The sequence below is a fragment of the Pan paniscus genome, chromosome 18, assembly GCF_029289425.2.
Source record: "Pan paniscus chromosome 18, NHGRI_mPanPan1-v2.0_pri, whole genome shotgun sequence".
NCBI classification, from domain to species: Eukaryota; Metazoa; Chordata; class Mammalia; order Primates; family Hominidae; genus Pan; species Pan paniscus.
This window is the reverse complement of record NC_073267.2, coordinates 36100783-36120263: the sequence shown is the minus strand read 5'-3', so window position 1 is coordinate 36120263 and position 19481 is coordinate 36100783. Positions and strand designations below refer to the sequence as shown.

At 36.4% G+C, this 19481-nt stretch overlaps 1 protein-coding gene and 1 pseudogene across 1 annotated transcript in view; one reads left to right on the top strand and one right to left on the bottom strand.

Annotated features, from left to right (window-relative positions):
- Positions 1-17182, top strand: part of LOC117978041 (sodium/hydrogen exchanger 9B1-like) — a 31634-nt gene extending 14452 nt beyond the window's left edge. Inside the window, exons 3-5 of the mRNA XM_063597968.1 lie at positions 12973-13143; positions 15649-15791; positions 16906-17182. Coding sequence (XP_063454038.1) covers positions 12999-13143; positions 15649-15791; positions 16906-17037 — 420 coding nt within the window. The 5' untranslated portion in view covers positions 12973-12998 and the 3' untranslated portion in view covers positions 17038-17182. The remainder of the gene's footprint in view (positions 1-12972; positions 13144-15648; positions 15792-16905) is intronic.
- On the bottom strand, positions 438-6383 carry LOC117978280 (actin-related protein 3B-like; annotated as a pseudogene).
- Positions 17183-19481: the final 2299 nt, after the last annotated feature.

The window sequence follows — 19481 nt, the reverse complement described above, 5'->3', positions numbered from 1 at the left end:
AAACAGACTAAGACAGAAAATTGGTAGTGAAAGTGGGATGTTGCTATTTAGATTCTCAAAAATGCAGAAGCATCATTGGAACTGGGTAATGGGCAGAAGTTGGAAAAGTTTGAAGGAGCAGACTAGAAAAAGACTGTATTGCCATAAACAGAGCATTAAGGATAATTTCAGTGAGGGCTCAAAAGACAACAAAAAGATGAGAGAAAGTTTAGAATTTCTCAGAGATTGGTTAAGTAGTCATTACCACAATGCTGATAAAAATATGGACAGCAAAGGCCATTCTAATGAGATCTCAGATAGAAATGAGGAACAAGGTATTAGGAACTGGAGACCAAGTCATCCTTGTTAGACCATAGCAAAAATTTGGCTGTGTTGTTTCTAAGGCTTTGTGCCCTAAGGTTTTGTGGAAGGCCAAACTTAAGAGTGATGAACTAGGGTAACTGGCAGAAGAAATTTCTAAGCAAAATACAGAGGAGCTATGTAGTTACTCCTTACTACATTCAGTGAAATGCAAAATGACAACGGAAGCAAACACAAAAATTTGAAAATTAATAGCCTGGCCATGTGGAAGAGAATGAAAGAGCATTTTCAGGTGAAGAATCCAAGGGTGCAGCAGAACAACCAATACTAAAGAGATTAGCACTGAGAGAAGAAAGCCAGTTGACAATTATTGAGACAATTTTTTTAAAGGCCCTGAAGACATTTCAGAAATTTTTGAGGTTGCCTCTCCAGAGGTCTAGGAGGACAGAATGGTTTTAAGAGACAGAACCCATGCATCACTGCCCTGTGCTGTTTTGAGATCCTGCTCCCCAAATTCTGGCACAGCCCTCAGCAGCCACCCAACCCATGGCACAATCATACTCAGGTGTGGCTCAGGCTGCCATTCCACAAGATACAAACCATAAACCTTGGTGACACGCAGTCATGGATCAAGCAGCCTCAGATACAGCTCATGACAGCACACTGGAGGGTGCAAGCGGTAAGCCTTGATGGCTTTTACAACCTTGTGGTACTAGTTTTGCAGATGTGCAGAATACAAGAGAAGTGGAGGCATGGTGGCTGCCACCTAGATTTTAAGGAATGTACTGAAAAGACTGGGAGCTCAGGTGGAGACTTGTTGCAGGGCCAGAGCCACTGCAGTGTACCTCCCCTAGGGCAAAGCTGAGGAGAAATGTAGGGTTGGAGCTGCCACAAAGAGTCTGTACCAGGGCAATGCCTAGTGAATCCACGAAGTGGACCACCACTGGGACTCCAGAACTATAGAGCCATTGCCACCATGCAACCTCAGCCTGGAAAGGCCACAGGTATCCAACTCCAACCAGTGAGAGTAGCCATGTGGCTATGCCCAACAAAGCAATGGAGGTGGGGCTGCCCAAGGCTTTAGGGATAAAAACTCCCCACTGTGCCCAGGAGGTAGCACATAGAGTGGAGAATTATTCTGGAGCTTTAAGATTTAGTGTATGCCCTGCTGAGTTTTGAACTTGCTCGAGGCCTGTCACCTCTTTCTTCTTTTGGCTTATTTCTCCCTTTTGGAATGGGACTGTCTGCCATATGACTATTCCACCATTGTATCTTGGAAGTAAATAACTTGTTTTTTATTTTTATTTTTATTTTTATTTTACAGGCTCATAGCTAGAAGGAACTTGCCTTGAGTCTTATATGAGACTTTGGGCTTTGACCTTTGAATTGTTACTAGAATAAATTAACACTTTGGGGACCATTGAGATTGAATAATTACATTTTGTAGTGTAAGAGGGACATGAGTTTGGGGTTCCAAGGGTGAAATGCCATGGTTTCCGTGTTTCTGTCAAAAATCATGTTGGAACCTTTAAGAGGTAGGGCCTAATGGGAGATGCTTGGGTCATGCGGGCTCTGCCATTTTGAGCAGCTTGGTGCAGTCCTCATATAGTGAGTGAGTTCTTGCTCTCATGAAACTGGATTGGTTCCTGTGGAAATAGATTAGTTGCCCTGAGAATGGATTGTTATAAAGCAACCCATTGTACAAGGTTGTACCTTGTGTTTGGCCTCTTGGCACATTCCCACTTCCTCTTTGGTCTTCTGCCATGTTGTGATGCACTGCTAAAGCCCTCACCAGAAGCTAAGTAGATACTGGTGCCATGCTTCTTGAACTTCCCAGTCTGGAGAAACATGAGCTAAATAAACCTCTTCGTACAGTCTCAGGTATTCTATTATAACAACATAAAACAAACTAAGACATTTATTTTTGATGCTATTGTGATTGGAATTGTTTTCTTTATTTCATCTTTGTATTGTTTGTTGCTACTATATATATAACCAATTTTTGTATATTGATCATATACTCTACAAACTTACTAAGCCCCCCTCTTAGTTGTAGTAAGTCTGGGAGGGGGTGTGGTATGTGGGTGTGTGTGTGGGTGTGTTCCTTAGGATTTTCTGCATACAAGGCTAACAATAAAAAGAGTTGTCTATTTTCCATACCTTTTTTCCTTGACTATTGCACAAACTAAGACCTGTGGTGCATTGTTAAATAGAAGTGGTAAACACAGATATCTTTGCATGTTTCCTAATCTAGAGGGAAGCACAGTCTTACCATTAAGTATGTTGGCTATAGGCTTCTGGTAGATGCCTTGATCATTTGAAGAAGTTCCCTTCTATTCATAAGTTGATGAGATTTTTTTTAATGTATGATTGTTGAATTCTGTCAAATGCTTTTCTGCATCTATTGAGGTGATCATATGGTTTTGTCCTTTATTCTGTTAATATAGTTTATTACATTGATTTTCGGATGTTAAGTCAACCTCACATTCCTGAGATAAACTTCATTTGATTATGGTATAAAATCCTTTTCATATGTTGCTCAATTACATTTGCTAATATTTGGTTAAGAATTTTTATGTCTAGGTTCACAAGGGATATTGGTATATAGCTGTGTTTGCTTGTAATGTCTTTGTCTTGTTTTGATATCAGGGTAATATTGATATCAAATGAAATAAAGTTAGTTGGGAAGTTTCCTTCATCCTCTATTTGCTGAATAAAGTTTTTGTAACATTGGTATTATTTCCTCCCTTACTAGTTTGATAGAATTCACCAGTGAAGTATATTTTTTCTCTATAGGAAGATTTGAAATTACTGATGCAATTTCTTTACTTGATATTGGTATTTGTTTTTTTTTTCTTTTTCCTTGAGTCAGTTTTGGTAATTTGTGTCTTTCTAGGAATTGTTCTATTTTATCTAAGTTGTCAAATTTTTTGCCTTAAAGTTATTATGCTATTTTCTTAACATCCTTTTAAGGGTAGGGTCTGTGGTGATATTTCTCTTTGATTCTTGATTTTGGGATTAGTGTCTTCTTTCTTTTTTCTTGGTCAATTTAACTAAATATTATTTATCTTCTTGACTTTCTGAAATAAGCAATTTTGGGTTTCTTTGGTTGTTTTTAATGTTATCCTGTTCTGTATTTCTCGTTGTCCACTGTGACATTTTTATTTCATACATCCTACTTACTTTCGGCTTGGTTTACTCATCTTTTTCTAGAGTCTTAAGATGGAAGTTTTAATTATCAATTTTAGATTATTTTTTCTTTCTGTTTTTAAAGCTATACATTTTCCTCTATACTCTGCTTTAATTGCATCCTGTAAATATTGCTATGTTTTTGGTTTTTTGTATTTTAAGTTTATAACATTTTATTTATTAAAATAGGCTGGGGGAAAAGGATTTATACCACTGCATTCTTTCCTGGGGGAGAACTATTTTGGGCCATTTTTGAAAATTTTTTTCCTCTTAACAATTTTCAGAGTCACATTTGAATTCCTTCAGAATGGTATTTGTCAACAAAAAAGTTCAAGTGAAAAGGAGGAGGGAAACTGGGGAAGCATGAAGAAAGGGAGTGAGAGAAGAAGGAGTGGGCATACAACAGTCAACACATAAAGAAATGGCTTTTACTGAAATGACTGTGCCCTGTGCCTCATGCACTAGGTGATGCAAGCATGCTGCTCAGACATCAACACCAAATGTCATTTAGAAATGGTAGTCTTCTCTGGGTTCTGAAGGACACTTGTTCCCCAACATGACACTATTAAATGATGCTTTCAAGGCAGACACTAAGACATTACTCCAAAGAGAAGGCTCTGGTGGCAGATGCTGGGGCCATATTCTTTATAGTCCTTCTTGGTGTGACAGACCTGAAATAACTCCAGAGTTGAGGCTAGCATTAAGCTTCCAAACCATAAGGCATAGTGCTGCATGTGACGGATTACCACCCGAACCTCTGTAAGCTTAGGTTTGATTATCCTGCCACTGAGCTCCTTACTGAGTTTTAATCTGGCATGTACCACTCTTCAAATCTCTCTGTAGTTGAGATTCATATCCCTGAATATGGCCAAACCCCTTGAAAGAACAACATTCTTATACAGTGGACAATGCACATCAATGGGACAGTTTTGTATTCATCAACAATATTCAAGATGGATTCCATAAAGTCTGGGTTGGCAAACTCTGGGTAAAAAAATATTTCAGATTGCAGGAGCCTTTTGTAACCGACGTCTATTATGAACTTCTCCTGGTTGATCACATTGATACCTGTGTACTGTTTGATCCACTTCCAGGGATCCACATCATACTTAGCAAATTCCTTGACTATATCAGGGCAAATGTAACAGTATTTCTCCTTAATGGCTTTTGTGGTCTCCAGTGACTGCTCAAGAGGGATTCCTACCTCCCTCTCCCTTAGTAGTCATTGAATGAAATACACAGTATCACCTACAATCAGGATGTGATTGATGCAGCTCTCAATTACATAACCTTCTACAACTGGGAGAACGAGGGTGACTCCATCTTCTTTGTCAATGACTGTACTCATTAAGATATATTCACCCACTTGCTGAGATGTCCAAGATACTTCCAAGGCTAGTACCTCCTGAACTGCAATGTAGAATCCTGGTACATTAAATAGTTCAAACATAATTTCTGCAAAAATGCTCTGTATTTTCTACTGTATTCAGTGGAAGTTCTGTCATTAAAAAATAATGGTCCTCAGATTCTGCTCAAAGATATTTAAAAACCACTTGCTCCATGAACCTTTCCATAATATCCCAGTCTTCAGTGATTCCATGTCATATTGACCACTTTGTAGCATACATAGATTTATCAATGGCTTCATCCTGTATGAAAAAGTCAAGGTCATCAACTCCCCTCAACATTCTCCCTTGGGCTTTGTCAACTACCTTTGCTGACTCTCTGATAGAAATGCATGAAAGAATAGTAAACTATGGCTCAGTGTTGCCTGCATAGCCAAGCTCAGAATATCTACTGAGGTGATCACAGGGCTGAGACCCAGAGCAGTGGGTACAACTCAATCTCCAGGTGTGGGCTGGATGTCAGGGGCTCAGAGCAAGGAGCCAGGGTGGGCACTGAGTGGCTCTTACCTGATGCCACAGTCTGCCACACAGGAAGGCAGGAACCCCGCCATGCTTGGAATACACAACACTTAGCCCCACTGGCCACCCTGGAGCACCCTGCCACCATCCACTTGGCAACCCACTCACCCCATACATCCTGTCTCTTGTGTGTTTCCACTTTTATTCATTTTAAGATATATTGTAGATGGGTGCAGCAAACCACATGGCACGTGTATACCTATGTAACAAACCTGCACGTTCTGCACATGTATCCCAGAACTTAAAGTACGATAAATTTTAAAAAAGGAATATTTTAAAGGATCAACCTACTATTTGACAGTCATGGAAATAGTGAATGGGAATTAAAGGGAAAAAAAATAAGTAAGCAAAGGAAGGGAGGAGGAAAGGGAAAAAGAAAGGAAAGAAAAGGAAAAGGGAAATACAAGAAAAGGAGACAAATAAATAAATAAATAAACAAATAAGTGACTGAAAGTCTGAGAGTTGGCAAATACTATTCAGACAACACCGACAAAATAGGCCTCTTGCTAAAAACAGCAGAATGCACAAAGTACAGGAGCATCCTGTCTGTCCTGAGAGGCTGGGGAGGTTTAGGAAAAGAGGCTGGGGAGATTTGAGACAGGTCTGAAGTATGTAGTCAGTTTTTGCTTAGTGGAAAAAGTAATCATGGGTGATTCAGAAAAAGGAAGATACTTACATAATAATTGTTTTGTACCTTTTTTTAGTCTTCTATTACTTTCATAAAATTATCTTTGCATCAAAAATTATTAACACTTTCAGGACTCCTTGTATGCAAAACTCTTTGAATTGCATTTCTTAATTTGTGATCACACTGGTAATTTATCTAGCACAATGAACTGAATGTGTGTCTTTATGTTTAAAGGGAAAAATAAAATTCAAAACAGCATATTTGATATAATTTATGATTAGATAATAGAGAAATATAAATTTTAATGTAATTTTTAGAAAGTAAAGCTTAGGCAAGTCACGATGGCTCCTGCCTGTAATCCCAGCACTTTGGGAGGTTGAGGCGGGTGGATCACCTGAGGTCAGGAGTTCAAGACCAGCCTGACCAACATGGAGAAACCCTGTCTCTACTAAAAATACCAAATTAGCCGGTACTAACGATTCATGAGAAATCTGCCCCCATGATCCATTCACCTCCCAGCAGGACCTATCTCCAACTTTGGGGATTACAATTCAACATGAGATTTGGGCAGGGACACATATCCAAACTATATCAACAGAGTTTCATTGTGTTGCTCGGGCTAGTCTCAAACTCCTAGCCTCAAGCAATACTTCTATCTCAGCCTCCCAAGTACCTTTGGGGATTATAATAATCAATCATCTTCACTTTTTACAATCTACTTTGGTTTAATAATTTTTACTTAATTCCAGTGTTATATAGCAACTTTGATCAATGTATGTCTTATATGCTATGAACTCAGCAGTATTGTTATAGTTATTGCCTATAATAATCAGATGATTTTTTAAAAAAAGAGATGAAATCAGAATACACACACACACACACACACACACATACAATCTTTTATACTTACAAATTTATTTACCATTTCCCGTGCCGTTTATTCCTTATAGGTTCAAGTTGCCATCTGGTGTCATATCCTTTTATCTTAAAAGCATTTTCTTTAGTGTTTCTTTAGCAAGGATAAGTTTATTTTTATTTATCTGGAAATGTCTTTATTTCAGCTCCATTTTTGAAGGATCATTTAAATGGATACAGAATTTTTAATTGACAGTTATTTTTCCCTCCACTTTTGAAATGTCACTTCATAAGGCCTCCATTTTTTTCAGATAAAAATGCCAGTATTGATAATATTATTGTTCCCCTGTATGTGATAAGTCATCCCTTGCTACTTTCATGATTTTCTTATTATCCTTGGTTTTCACCAATTTGACAAGGATGGCTCTAGGTGTGAATCTCTTTGTGTTTATCCTACTTGAGATTTGTTGGACTTCTTATATCTGAAGATTAATGTTTTTCATAGCATTTTTGAAGTTTTCAGACATTATGTTTTCAAATATTTTTCTGTCCTCTTATCTCTCTCTTCTCCTGGAATTCCCATTATGCATATGGTAGTGCTCTTGATGGTATCCCATAAGTTTCTGAGGATCTGTTTATTATCCTTCATTCTTTTTTCTTTTGGTTCTTCAGATTGATTAACCTCTATTGTTCTATCTTCAAGTTCACTGATACTTTCTTTCACAAGGTCAAATATGCTATTGAACCTCGCTAGTGATTTTTTCACTTTAACTGTTGTACTTTTCAATTCTAGATTCTATTTTTAAACATATTCTGTCTCCTTATTCATATTAGCACATTATCATATTTTTAATTTGAACATATTTATAATATATACTTTGAAAACTTTCTTTCTAAATCCAATATCTGAATTGAGACAGTTTCTATTCACTGCTTTTTTTCCAGAGTATGAGCCATATTTTCCTGTTTCCTTACATGTCTGATAATTTTTAATTGAAAACTAAACACTTTAATTACACATTATAGCAAATCTGGATTTGGTTTTTATTTGTTATTGTCTTTGTTGTTGTTATGTTTTGGTAACTGGCCTATACTTGTGCTGTGTAATCCTTCTGCCCAGTGGTTTTCAGCATTGATGTCTTTTATATTGTGCTGTTGTTGTTACTGTTGTTTTAGCCTGTCTTTCTAGGGATTTCCTTTGTGTCTGTTGCATAGCTTGATTTTTGAGAGACATTGTATTAAAGCTAGTAAGGCTTCCACTCTCTGCCAAATAATCTGTGGGTGGGTGGGTGAATGCATTCAAAGTTGCAATTAATACTCAAGTCTTACTTCATTTTTACTTTTTGTCATACTATCTTGAGTCTTTCCTGCACTTCCATACTTTTCCAATCGGCAATATGTGTGGAGAACTTTTCTCAAACTTTTTATGATTCTCTCCTTTCCAGGATTTCTCTCTCTCTCTTTTTTTTTTTTTAGTAATACTCAGGTTTTTAATTTTTTATAGTGAATGGATACAAAGCAAAATTAGCAAAGGAAAAAGTTGTATGTGGTAAAGTCTGGAGGATACCAGGCACGAGCTTCCTGGAATCATCTCCTGTGGAGTTACAAGGATATGTTTCTCTTTCCCAGCATGAAATTTTGACAGCACATGTGCAATGTCATCTACCAGGACCAGAGTCTCATTAGAGACTCAGTTCTCAGGATTTTACGGAGGTTACTCTCCTTCACATGTACCAGAATTCCAGACTCTCAGAGGAAAAGCAGCTGTTCAGAGTAAACCACATTGTTTGTATAAACAGTTTAAGCACAGTGAGCCACTCTTCTCAGTGAGAGAATTGGAACTTGGAACTGGAAAACTCTAGCCTAGCATGTGGGTCTTTTCTTTTCTTTTCTTTCTTTCTTTCTTTCTTTCTTTCTTTCTTTCTTTCTTTTTCTTTCTTTCTCTCTTTCTCTCTCTCTCTTTCTTTCTTTCTTTGTTTCTCTCTTTCTTTCCCTTTCTTTCTTTCCTTTTCTCTTTCTTTCTTTCTTTCTCTTTCTTTCTTTCTTTCTTTCTTTCCTTTCTTTCTTTCTTTCTTTCTTTCTTTCTTTCTTTCTTTCTTTCTTTCTTTCTTTCTTTCTTTCTTTCTTTCTTTCTTTCTTTCTTTCTTTCTTTCTTTCTTTCTTTCTTTCTTTCTTTCTTTCTTTCTTTCTTTCTTTCTTTCTTTCTTTCTTTCTTTCTTTTACTTTGAGTTCCAGGATACATGTGCAGAACATTCAGGTTTGTTACACAGGTATACATGTGCCATGGTGGTTTGCTGCACCTATTGACCCTCAGGATCTCTCATTTAAATTTTTGTCTTGTCTTCCACTTCCCCAGTTGAAACTGCAACCTCAGACTAGCAAATCTGCAATTCTCTCTGTTCATTCCCAAACCACTCTGCTATATTTAACTGGCAAAACCATTGATTTCTTCCCTCTGCTCCATACCAAATCCACCGGTGCCCCCAGCCCTAACAGGAAAGCTGCTGGGTTTTACATCCAGCTTCAAACTGGTAAAACTACAGTTTTTCCCAACTGAGCTTGGGGGTGAGAAGAGAGATGGGAGTGTATTAGTCCGTTTTCATTCTGCTAATAAAGACATACCCAAGACTGGGAAGAAAAAGAGGTTTAATTGGACTTATATTTCCAGGTGGCTGAGGAGACCTCAGAATCATGGCAGGAGGTGAAAGGCACTTCTTACATGGTGGCGGCAAGAGAAAATGAGGAAGATGCAAAAGCGGAAACCCCTGATAAAGCCATCAGATCTTGTGAGACTTATTCACTACCACGAGAACAGTATGGGGGGGAACCACCCCCATGATTCAATTATCTCCCACGAGGTCCCTCCCACAACACATAGGAATTATGGGAGTACAATTCAAGATGAGATTTGGATGGGGACACAAAGCCAAACTATATCAGGGAGAAACCCCAGTCAGGAAGGGCTCAGACTTTTACCAATCCTACCCAAAACCCTAACACTTTTTTCAAGAATAAATGCTTCTTAAATTTGATAACTGCCTTTGATGAGTTTTCAGGGTCCTGAAATGATTGTTTTTGGTATTTCTGCAATTTTTGGGGGGAGTTTTGGTGTGGAAATAAATTGCCAACCTTTTCATGTCACCTCCCAACCTTATCTTTATATCCTCTGATTAACAATTTTCATTAGTAATGTGTTACACAACAAATACTTGTTTAGACTAACCTACATTTTACCAATTTCTTTGCACATTGTCCTGTCTTTTTTGGTCCTATGTCATATTTCTAAAGCATATCTTTCAGTAGATTTTTCCCTGGTAAAAAATGGCATATGTTCTTAAATGTATTGGTTTGACAATATCTTTCATTTGTCTTTTGTTCGAGTGACAGTTAACTGGCTACAGAATTCAAGATTGAATGTTTTATTTATCTCTGTACTTTGAAGACTTTATTTAATTATCTTCCATCTTCTATTGTTGCTGATAAGAATTGAGAATCTGCTCTATTGTTTATTCAATTATGATTAATCTCTCTTTCTCTGTCTAGATTATTTAAGATTTTATTTTTGCCTTTGGTAGTCTATAGTTTCTCAACATTTTATCTAAGTATCTATTTTTACTTAATCATGATTAGAACTCATTTGACTTCCTGTGTCCAAATCAATAAAAACCCTAATCAATTCTGTAAAATTTGAAGCCAGTTTTCTTCTCAAATATTATATCTTCTTCATTCTTTCAATGGATGTTTCTGAAACTACCATTAGTTGTGTTTTAGATCTTTTCCATAATCTAAATCTCTCATTTTCCACCTCGTTTTTCTGTGTGTGTGCTATGCTCTTAAATAATTTCCTCATATCTACTACTTTGCTGTGTTCTCTCTTCAGCTTTGTCTAGATTGCTATTTGGGTACTTAGTGGGTTTTTTTCAGTTGAGTAAATTTTAAAGTTTTTTCTAGATGTTCTATTTAATTATTTCACAATACTTTCAAGTAATTTCTTCTTCTCATGTCTCCAATTTTTAAAAATTGTCTCTAGTCCCTTTGAAAATACATATTTTATAGTGTCTATCTAGTGGTTCTATTAGCTGAGGATTTTAGACATCTAATCCCATTCTTTATTGTTATCTGTTAACTTTTGCTCATGGGATATTTCTTCTTATTTTAAGTTCAGATTCGCTTGGCTTTACCTTTGAGACTTTATGCAGTCTGGGATCAGGAGTGTCTATTAGAGATTTTTTGAATTAGCATCTACTAAGTGTTCTAGGGATACTTCAATGCAGGGACACTTTTATGGTAGGTTTAGAACTTTGGGATCCCTAACCTGTGCACGTAATGTAATTTGAGCCCTACGCATAAGTTGGATGAGTCCAGTTTTACATATGAATTCTCAAAAAAGACTTTGCCACCCAGAGACCAGCTAAGACAAACTGCCTTGTCTTCTCAATTTGTCAGTAGGATGACATTTTCTGGTCCGTGTTTTTTATTTTTGTTTTTTGTTTTGTTTTGTTTTCTTGAGATGGAGTTTTGCTCTTGTTACCCAGGCTGGAGTGAAGTGGCGCCATCTCAGCTCCCTGCAATGTCCGCCTCCTGGGTTCAAGCAATTCTCCTACCTCAGCCTCCCAAGTAGCTGGGATTACAGGCATGCACCAACAGGCCAGGCTAATTGTCTGTATTTTTAATAGAGACGGCATTTCACCGTGTTGGTCAGGCTCATCTTGAATTCCTGACCTCAGGTGATCCACCCACCTCGGCCTCCCAAAGTCCCGGGATTACAGGCGCGAGCCACCATGCCCAGCCTGGTCCATTATTTTAGTAAGAGTTTAGCCCTCCAAGGCTTCCAGTTTTGCAGGATGACAATAATCAGAGGGGAGGAGGAAAAAAACTTTGTTCTAACTTTCTGCCTGGAGTGAGTCAAAATCCTCCTCTTCTACCCTGGCAAATTCTATACAGCCAGAAAGGGGTCATAGCTAAAAAATTCATGTAAGCTGTTTTAAGAATATTAAAAGCATTAGCAATTATGATTCATAGCAAATAAAGGTAGCCATTTAATTAGCAAATGGAAATTTACCACGTTATTGTCTGTCCTTTACAGAAACCTGTGGATTCCTCAGTGAGTAGCACCTAGTTGTCAGAAACAAGATGTCTAGTAACTTATATCTACTCATCTTAATCTACCTGTACCTCCTACACATAATCTAAGATACTTTATATTTATTCCCACAAAATCTAGGTTCATTTCTTCCAGCCATTTCCTCCTATAATACATTTATGCCAAATATCAGTTGAATTATCCTTTCAATAAAAAGATTTAGCAGGTTCCTGTTAAAAGATTTGGCACCTTGACACTGTGATCTTCAATAAGGTTGTGAATTCTTATCACAGCCAATCATCCTCTTATTTTCCATCCTGATGAAAAAGCTATTTTAAAATATAAAACGAAGTAAATCTCATCATATTGCCATGATGTTTTTAACTATCATATATTATAAGTTAGCATTTTCAAGAGTTCACATATAGGTTTTTTTTTTTATTTTTTTAATTTTTTTATTGAGACTGAGTCTCACTCTGTCACCCAGGCTGGAGTGCAGTGGCACAATCTTGGCTCACTGCAACCTCCACCTCCTGGGTTTAAGCAATTCTCCTGACTCAGCCTCCCATGTAGCTGGGATAACAGGCACGCACCACCACGCGTGGCTAATTTTTGTGTTTTTAGTAGAGACGGGATTTCACTGTGTTGGCCAGGTTGGTCTCAAACTCCTGACCTCATGTGATCCAGCCCACCTCAGCCTCCCAAAGTGCTGGGATTAAGGCGTGAGCCACTGCACCTGGCCCACATATAGTTTTTAAATATTTTTAAAGTGAAAACACTTTGTTTAAAACCTACTTCATAAATTGACAGGTTATTTGGAATATATGTTAAGCAGATATCTCTTTCACCAAACTAGTAAGCAATGTTGATCTATACCATGTATCATTTTATAGAACTGGCTATTAGTATATACGATAAAAGAGAATTGATCCTTTGTTTGTATACATCTATGTGTATGTGGATATATAGCTGTACACTTTTTTGTATTTCAGGAGTTACACTGTTTGTGATATGGTGTATGACCTGGTCAATCTTAGGCTCTGAAGCTCTCCCTGGTGGAAATTTATTTGGATTGTTAATTATTTTTTATAGTGCCATTATTGGGGGAAAAATTTTACAACTCATTAGAATACCTTTAGTGCCTCCACTTCCACCTCTTCTTGGTAAGTATATAATTAGCTCTCTTTTCTTTATTATTGACTATATGCAAATTTTGAACATTTTCTTGTTGAATTAGTCATAATTCAGAAATATTTCAATGTAGTATGTTTTATATAGTTTCTTCATGTGTGTATTTGCTGTATGTGTGTGTGTGTGTGTATAGCTCTTTTATAGGGCCATTTATTTCTCTCTCTGTCTACATATATACACACACAAGTTTTATCCAAAATTTATTTTTAAAATAAATTTAATATCCTTAGTACATTATTCCTGTTGCTTTATTGTTTAATAGAATCTTTAAAAATTTTAGATTCATGGAGTACATGTGCAGGTTTGGTACATGGATATATTGCATAATGGTGAGATTTGGGCTCTAGTGAACCCATCACCAAACAGTGAATACTATACCCTATAGGAAATTTTTCAACCTTAACCCTCCAACCCTCTCTCCTTTTGGACTCCCCAGTGTCTATTATTTCCATCTTTATGTCCATATGTACCCATTGTTTAGCTACCACATATAAGTGAGAACATGTGGTATTTGAGTTTTCTGTTTATGAGTTATTTCACTTAGGATAATGGTGTTCAGCTCTATCCATGTTGCTACAAAGGACATGATGCCATTCTTTTTTATGACTGCATAGTATTCCATGGTGTATATGTAACACATTTTCTTTATTTAGTCATTTAAGTTGATTCCATGTCTTTTTATTGTGAATAGTGCCACAATGAACATATGTGTGTATATGTCTTTATGGAAGAATGATTCACATGTTGAACCATCCTTGTATTTCTGGAGTAAAACCCACTTAACTATATTATCTTTTTGATGTACTATTGAATTCATTTTGCTAGTTGAGAATTTTTGCATCTATGTTCATCAGGGATATTGACCAGTAGTGTGTGTGTGTGTGTGTGTGTGTGTGTGTGTGTGTGTGTGTGTGTATGGCTTTTCCTGATTTGGGTATAATTATGATACTAGATTCATAGAATGTGTTAGAGAGGGAGTCCCTCCTTGATTTTTTTGGATTAAGTTTCAGTCACCTTTGACCCTGAACTAGTATTCTAGTGGATTGTACAATGACCCTGAACTAGTGGATTGTACAATGAATAAATGAATGAATATAAATTATTGCAAAATAAAATTTTGTTAAGTATATGATAACCATACAAATGCAAGACAATAAACAATGTGATGTGAAAACTCTCAGCCAGCCTACCATATTTGTGTTTGTTTTTGAACTGTATAGTGGGAGGAGGTGCTCCTTACAATTTTCACTTTGTAAACATTTATTCTTTGATTTTAACCATCACTGCTATAACCACCATCACTCGTGGATTCATCAAAAATTAAGTAAAGAATTATCTTATTTATTTTATAAAACTTTGTAAAATGTATGTAGAGCTCACATTTATTTCATTGTTTAATACTAGAAGTGTTTTGGATCTTTATTGAGAAGTTTGATGATGTTTTGTGACCAGAAATATGCTGTAGGAAATTGACTCTTGTTTATATCATTTAGCCTATGCTAAAATTGGTTTTATTATATACCATTTTACTCAAAGTTGCCATTTCCAATCACCTATCGACGATGTTAAGTGAGAACTTACTGTATTCAAATATATCTAAATATTCAGTACAGTGGGCCAGGCATGGTGGCTCATGCCCATAATCCCAGCACTTTGGGAGGCCAAGGCAGGAGGATCACCTGAGCCCAGGAGTTCAAAACCAGCCTGGGCAACATAGCAGACCTTGTCTTTACAAAATATTAAAAAATTTTCTGGGTCTCAGCTACTCAGGAGGCTAAGGCAAGAGGATCACTTGAGCTCAGGAGGTTAAGCCTACAGTGAGCCATGTTTGCATCACTGCACTCACCTTGGGCAACAGAATGAGACCCTGTCCCCAAAAATAAATATATATTCAGTACACTGTCAGTAGAGATAATCTCTACATCTTATCTCTGCTGTCCCTTCTGTATCCACAGTTTTCTTACAGCACCTTCTAAGTATTTATTGAATCATTTTCCTCCGCTCCAAACTTTCTCTTTTGCTCTAGCTTAGGCTATTGGTTTCCAACTTTTGCGTGGACTGTGACAGAGCCTTCAGTTTGGTCTCTGTCTCCAGTTTTATCCCTAACTAAGTCACCAAGACCCTCATACAAAAATCGCAAGACTCATTATATTACTTCCTGCCTAAAACCTTCCCATGGTGCCTTACTTTGCCAAAGTGGGGGGAGACCTTTCTATGATCTGGCCCACCAAGCTCATTCTCCTCCCTCCTTTCCTTGCCCTGTGTGTTCCAGCAACACTAAATTACTTGTTGAACCCCATTTAGGTGTATTGTTTCTTATCGCCATTCCTTTATTCATGCTGCCTTCTCTACTTGCTTGTAACCTGCCCTTTACCAAAATAATGAGAGACATAGTGCATTAGAAAATAAAGTAAACATTTCTGTTTTCTTTCTCAGAAAAATGAACTGTCATGTATGTTTATTTTCTTTCTTTTAAGGGATGTTACTGGCTGGATTTACAATTAGGAATGTTCCATTCATCAGTGAACATGTCCATGTTCCTAACGCATGGTCTTCAATTTTAAGAAGCATTGCTCTTAACATTATTCTAATACAAGCTGGGCTTGGACTCGATCCACAGGTAGATTTACAATTACAAATCGAGTAAGGTTATTTCAAATATTAGAGGATGGTGAGAAAGAAAAAGAAGCAAAAATTTTATTTACCTGTTCCAAGTGGAGTCTGTAAACAAACCTAAGATAAAGAAAAAAAGGCCGGGCATGATGGCTCATGCCTGTAATCTACAAAAATTAGCCGTGCATGGTGGCATTTACCTGGTAATCCCAGCTACTCGGGAGGCTGAGGCAAGAGAATCGCTTGAACCTGAGTGACAGAGGTTGCAGTGAGCTGAGATAGTGCCACTGCAATCCAGCCTGGGGGACAGAGTGAGACTCCGTCTCAAAAAACAAAACAAAACAAAACAAACAAACGTTTTATAAGAAAAACCTTATACAATTCTTTTTCTTTTTTTAGGGAGATTAAGGATTTCAGTAATTTTTATGACGTTTTCTCTACAGGATTATGTTCCTGATTATCTTTGCATTATTGTAAAATCTAATCTTTTAAAGCATTTCTTAAAATATTACATTCTAGGGATCATAAATCCCATCTATAAGAAGATGACTATTCATGAATATGACAGCCACTCAAATAAATGTGGCAAATGTGGTTTAATAGAAATAGCTCAAGAGCATAAATAATTATTGCCAATGAGATTATATTCTCCAGCAGAAACTATGAACCAAGGAGAAAATTGAAAAGTTCTCCCTTTTAAAATGAATTATGCAGTTTTTAAGTTATTTTCTTTGGCATGTTAGTATTGTATTTATACTTATTAAGTTAATCAAAGAGTTCATATCAAAAAGTTAATGGGAAAACACTACTAGGACACTATTATTATACTATGTATTAGGAAGGTTCAGGAAGGTAGCATTAGCTATTTAATCACAGTAAAATTGATATTTTAATAATTAAAATACAATAATATTTTATAAAAGATGAAATTGTTTATAATCCAACCTATGATGACATATAAAATATAATAGAGTTCAAAGTCCAGTGGGACAATCTGTTGAAATGAGATTTTGTTTAGTGAAAGCTTCTTATGAAAAAAGACTTTATAGTCCAACATTTGTTAAAATAATTTTCTTGTTGGCCATTGTAAATGCATCAAATGTGACTGTTTTGTGTTTCAGGCTTTGAGACATTTGAAGGTGGTTTGTTTCAGATTGGCTGTAGGTCCATGCCTCATGGAGGCAAGTGCTGCTGCTGTTTTTTCCCACTTCATTATGAAATTTCCCTGGCAATGGGCAATTCTATTAGGGTAATTTCTTTCTCATTTTTTCTTATGAAAATATTCAATTAAGGATGCTTGTTTAAAACTGTTAAAACATTCAGAATATTGTATAGAAAATCTCTATTAAAATTCATTTCACAGTGTTAAAATCCTTGGAAAGCAGTTGATTAAAAGCAGAGAATGTCCCAAATTGCACGAAATTTTTTTAACAAACATTCATAGCCCCAAATGTTTATCATAAAGAAAATTCACGTGATCAATTTATTCCTTTTCATCTATATTATAACGTATCTGTATGTTTTAGTCTATCTAATGGCCTCTTCCTCATAGCTATATGTAAATACAGTTGCACATTTCATATATATGTATGTGTGTGTATATATATATTTGAGAAACATTTTATATAGACATAGGTGTATAAATATAAACTCTCCCATTTTAAAGAAAGCAAGCAAACAAAAACTCTTGCCGTATATCCAATGCCCCATCCATCTTTATCTACCATCCATTTATCTTATGTTTGAATTCCTCAAAATAAGTCTATAGCTACTGTCTCTAGATCCTAACTCCTTTTCATTTCTTAATTCATCAACTTTTGTCTCTGCTTATCCATTCCAATGACACTCATAGCAAAGTTCATCCATTACATAGTTACTACAAAATCCAGTGAATTTTTAAATTAATGTTTATGATTAAATACTCAAATGCACTTTTATTTTAAAAATTAGAACTTTATAAATAAAGGAGGAATGACCTTAAACTATGCCTTCAAATCATAATGCCCATAACTCTACCCAAAGTGACAACTCTTAGGAGTTTTTTTCTTCTCCAATTTTTATTTTGGCTCAAGGGGTACATGAGCAGGCTTGTTATATGGCTAAATTGCATGTCACAGGGGTTTGGTATGCAGATTATTTTGTCACCCAGGTTGTAAGTATAATACCCAATAGGTAGTTTTTCTATTCTCCCCCTCCTTCCACCCTCCACCCTCAAATTCACCTAGTGATGATTGTTCCCTTCTTTCTGTCCATGTGTACTCAGTGTTTAGCTCCCACTTATAAGTGAGAATATGGGATATTTGGTTTCCTGTTCCTGTGTTAATTCACTTTGCATAATGGCCTCAACTCCATCCACGTTGCTCCAAAGGACATGATCTCGTTCTTTCTTATGGCTGTGTATTATTCTATGGTGTATATGTGCCACATTTTCTTTATCTAGTTCACCATTGATGGGCATTTAGGTTGATCTCATGTCTTTTTTATTTTTTTCATTAGTTTTTAAGGAACAGGTGGTGTTTGTTTACATGGAAAATATTTGTAGTGGTAATTTCTGAGATTTTGGTGCACCCATCACCAGAGCAGTGTACACTGCACCCAAGGTGTAGTCTTTTATCCCTCACCCTCCTCCTACTCTTCCCCCTAAGTCCCCAAAGTCCATTGTATCATTCTTATGCTTTTGCATCCTCATAGCATAACTCCCACTTATAAGTCAGAACATACAATGTTTGGTTTTTTCATTCCTGAATTACTTCACTTAGAATAATGGTGTCCGACTCCTTCCAGGCTGCTGTGAATGCCATTATTTCATTCCTTTTTATAGCTGAGTAGTATTCCGTCCATGGTCTGTGTGTGTATATATATACACACATACACATATATACACACATATATATGTGTATATGCACATATATACATATATACACATATATGTGTGTATATACACACATATATATACACCACATTTTCTCTATGCATTCATTGATTGATGGGCATTTGAGCTAGTTCCATATCTTTCACAATTGCAAATTGTGCTGCAAAAAACGTGTGTGCAAGTGTTTTTCTCATATAATGACTTCTTTTCCTCTGGGTAGATACCCAGTAGTGGGATTGCTAGATCAAATGGTAGATCTACTTTTAATTATTTAAGAAATCTTCGTACTCTTTTCCATAGTGGTTGTACTAGTTTACATTCCCCCCAGCAGTGTAAAAGTGTTCCCTTTTTACCACACCCATGGCAACATCAATTTTTTTTTAATTTTTTGATTATGGCTCTTCTTGGAGGAGTGAGATGGTATCGCATTTTGGTTTTGTTTGAATTTCCCTGATAATTAGTGATATTGAGGATTTTTTCATGTTTCTTGGCCATTTATATCTTCTTTTGGGAAGTGTCTATTCATGTCCTTAGCACACTTTTTGATAGGATAATTTGGTTTTTTCTTGCTGATTTGAGTTCCTTATAGATTTTGGATATTAGTACTTTGTTGGATGCATAGTTTGTAAAGATTTTCTCCCACTCTATAGGTTGTCTTTTTACTCTGCTGATTATTTCTTTTGCTGTGTAGAAGCTTCTTAGTTTAATTAAGTCCCATCTATTTATCTTTGTTTTTGTTGCCTTTGCTTTTGGGTTCTTGGTCATGAAGTCTTTGCCTAAGCAAATGTCTAGAAGGGTATTTCCAATGTTACCTTCTAGAATTTT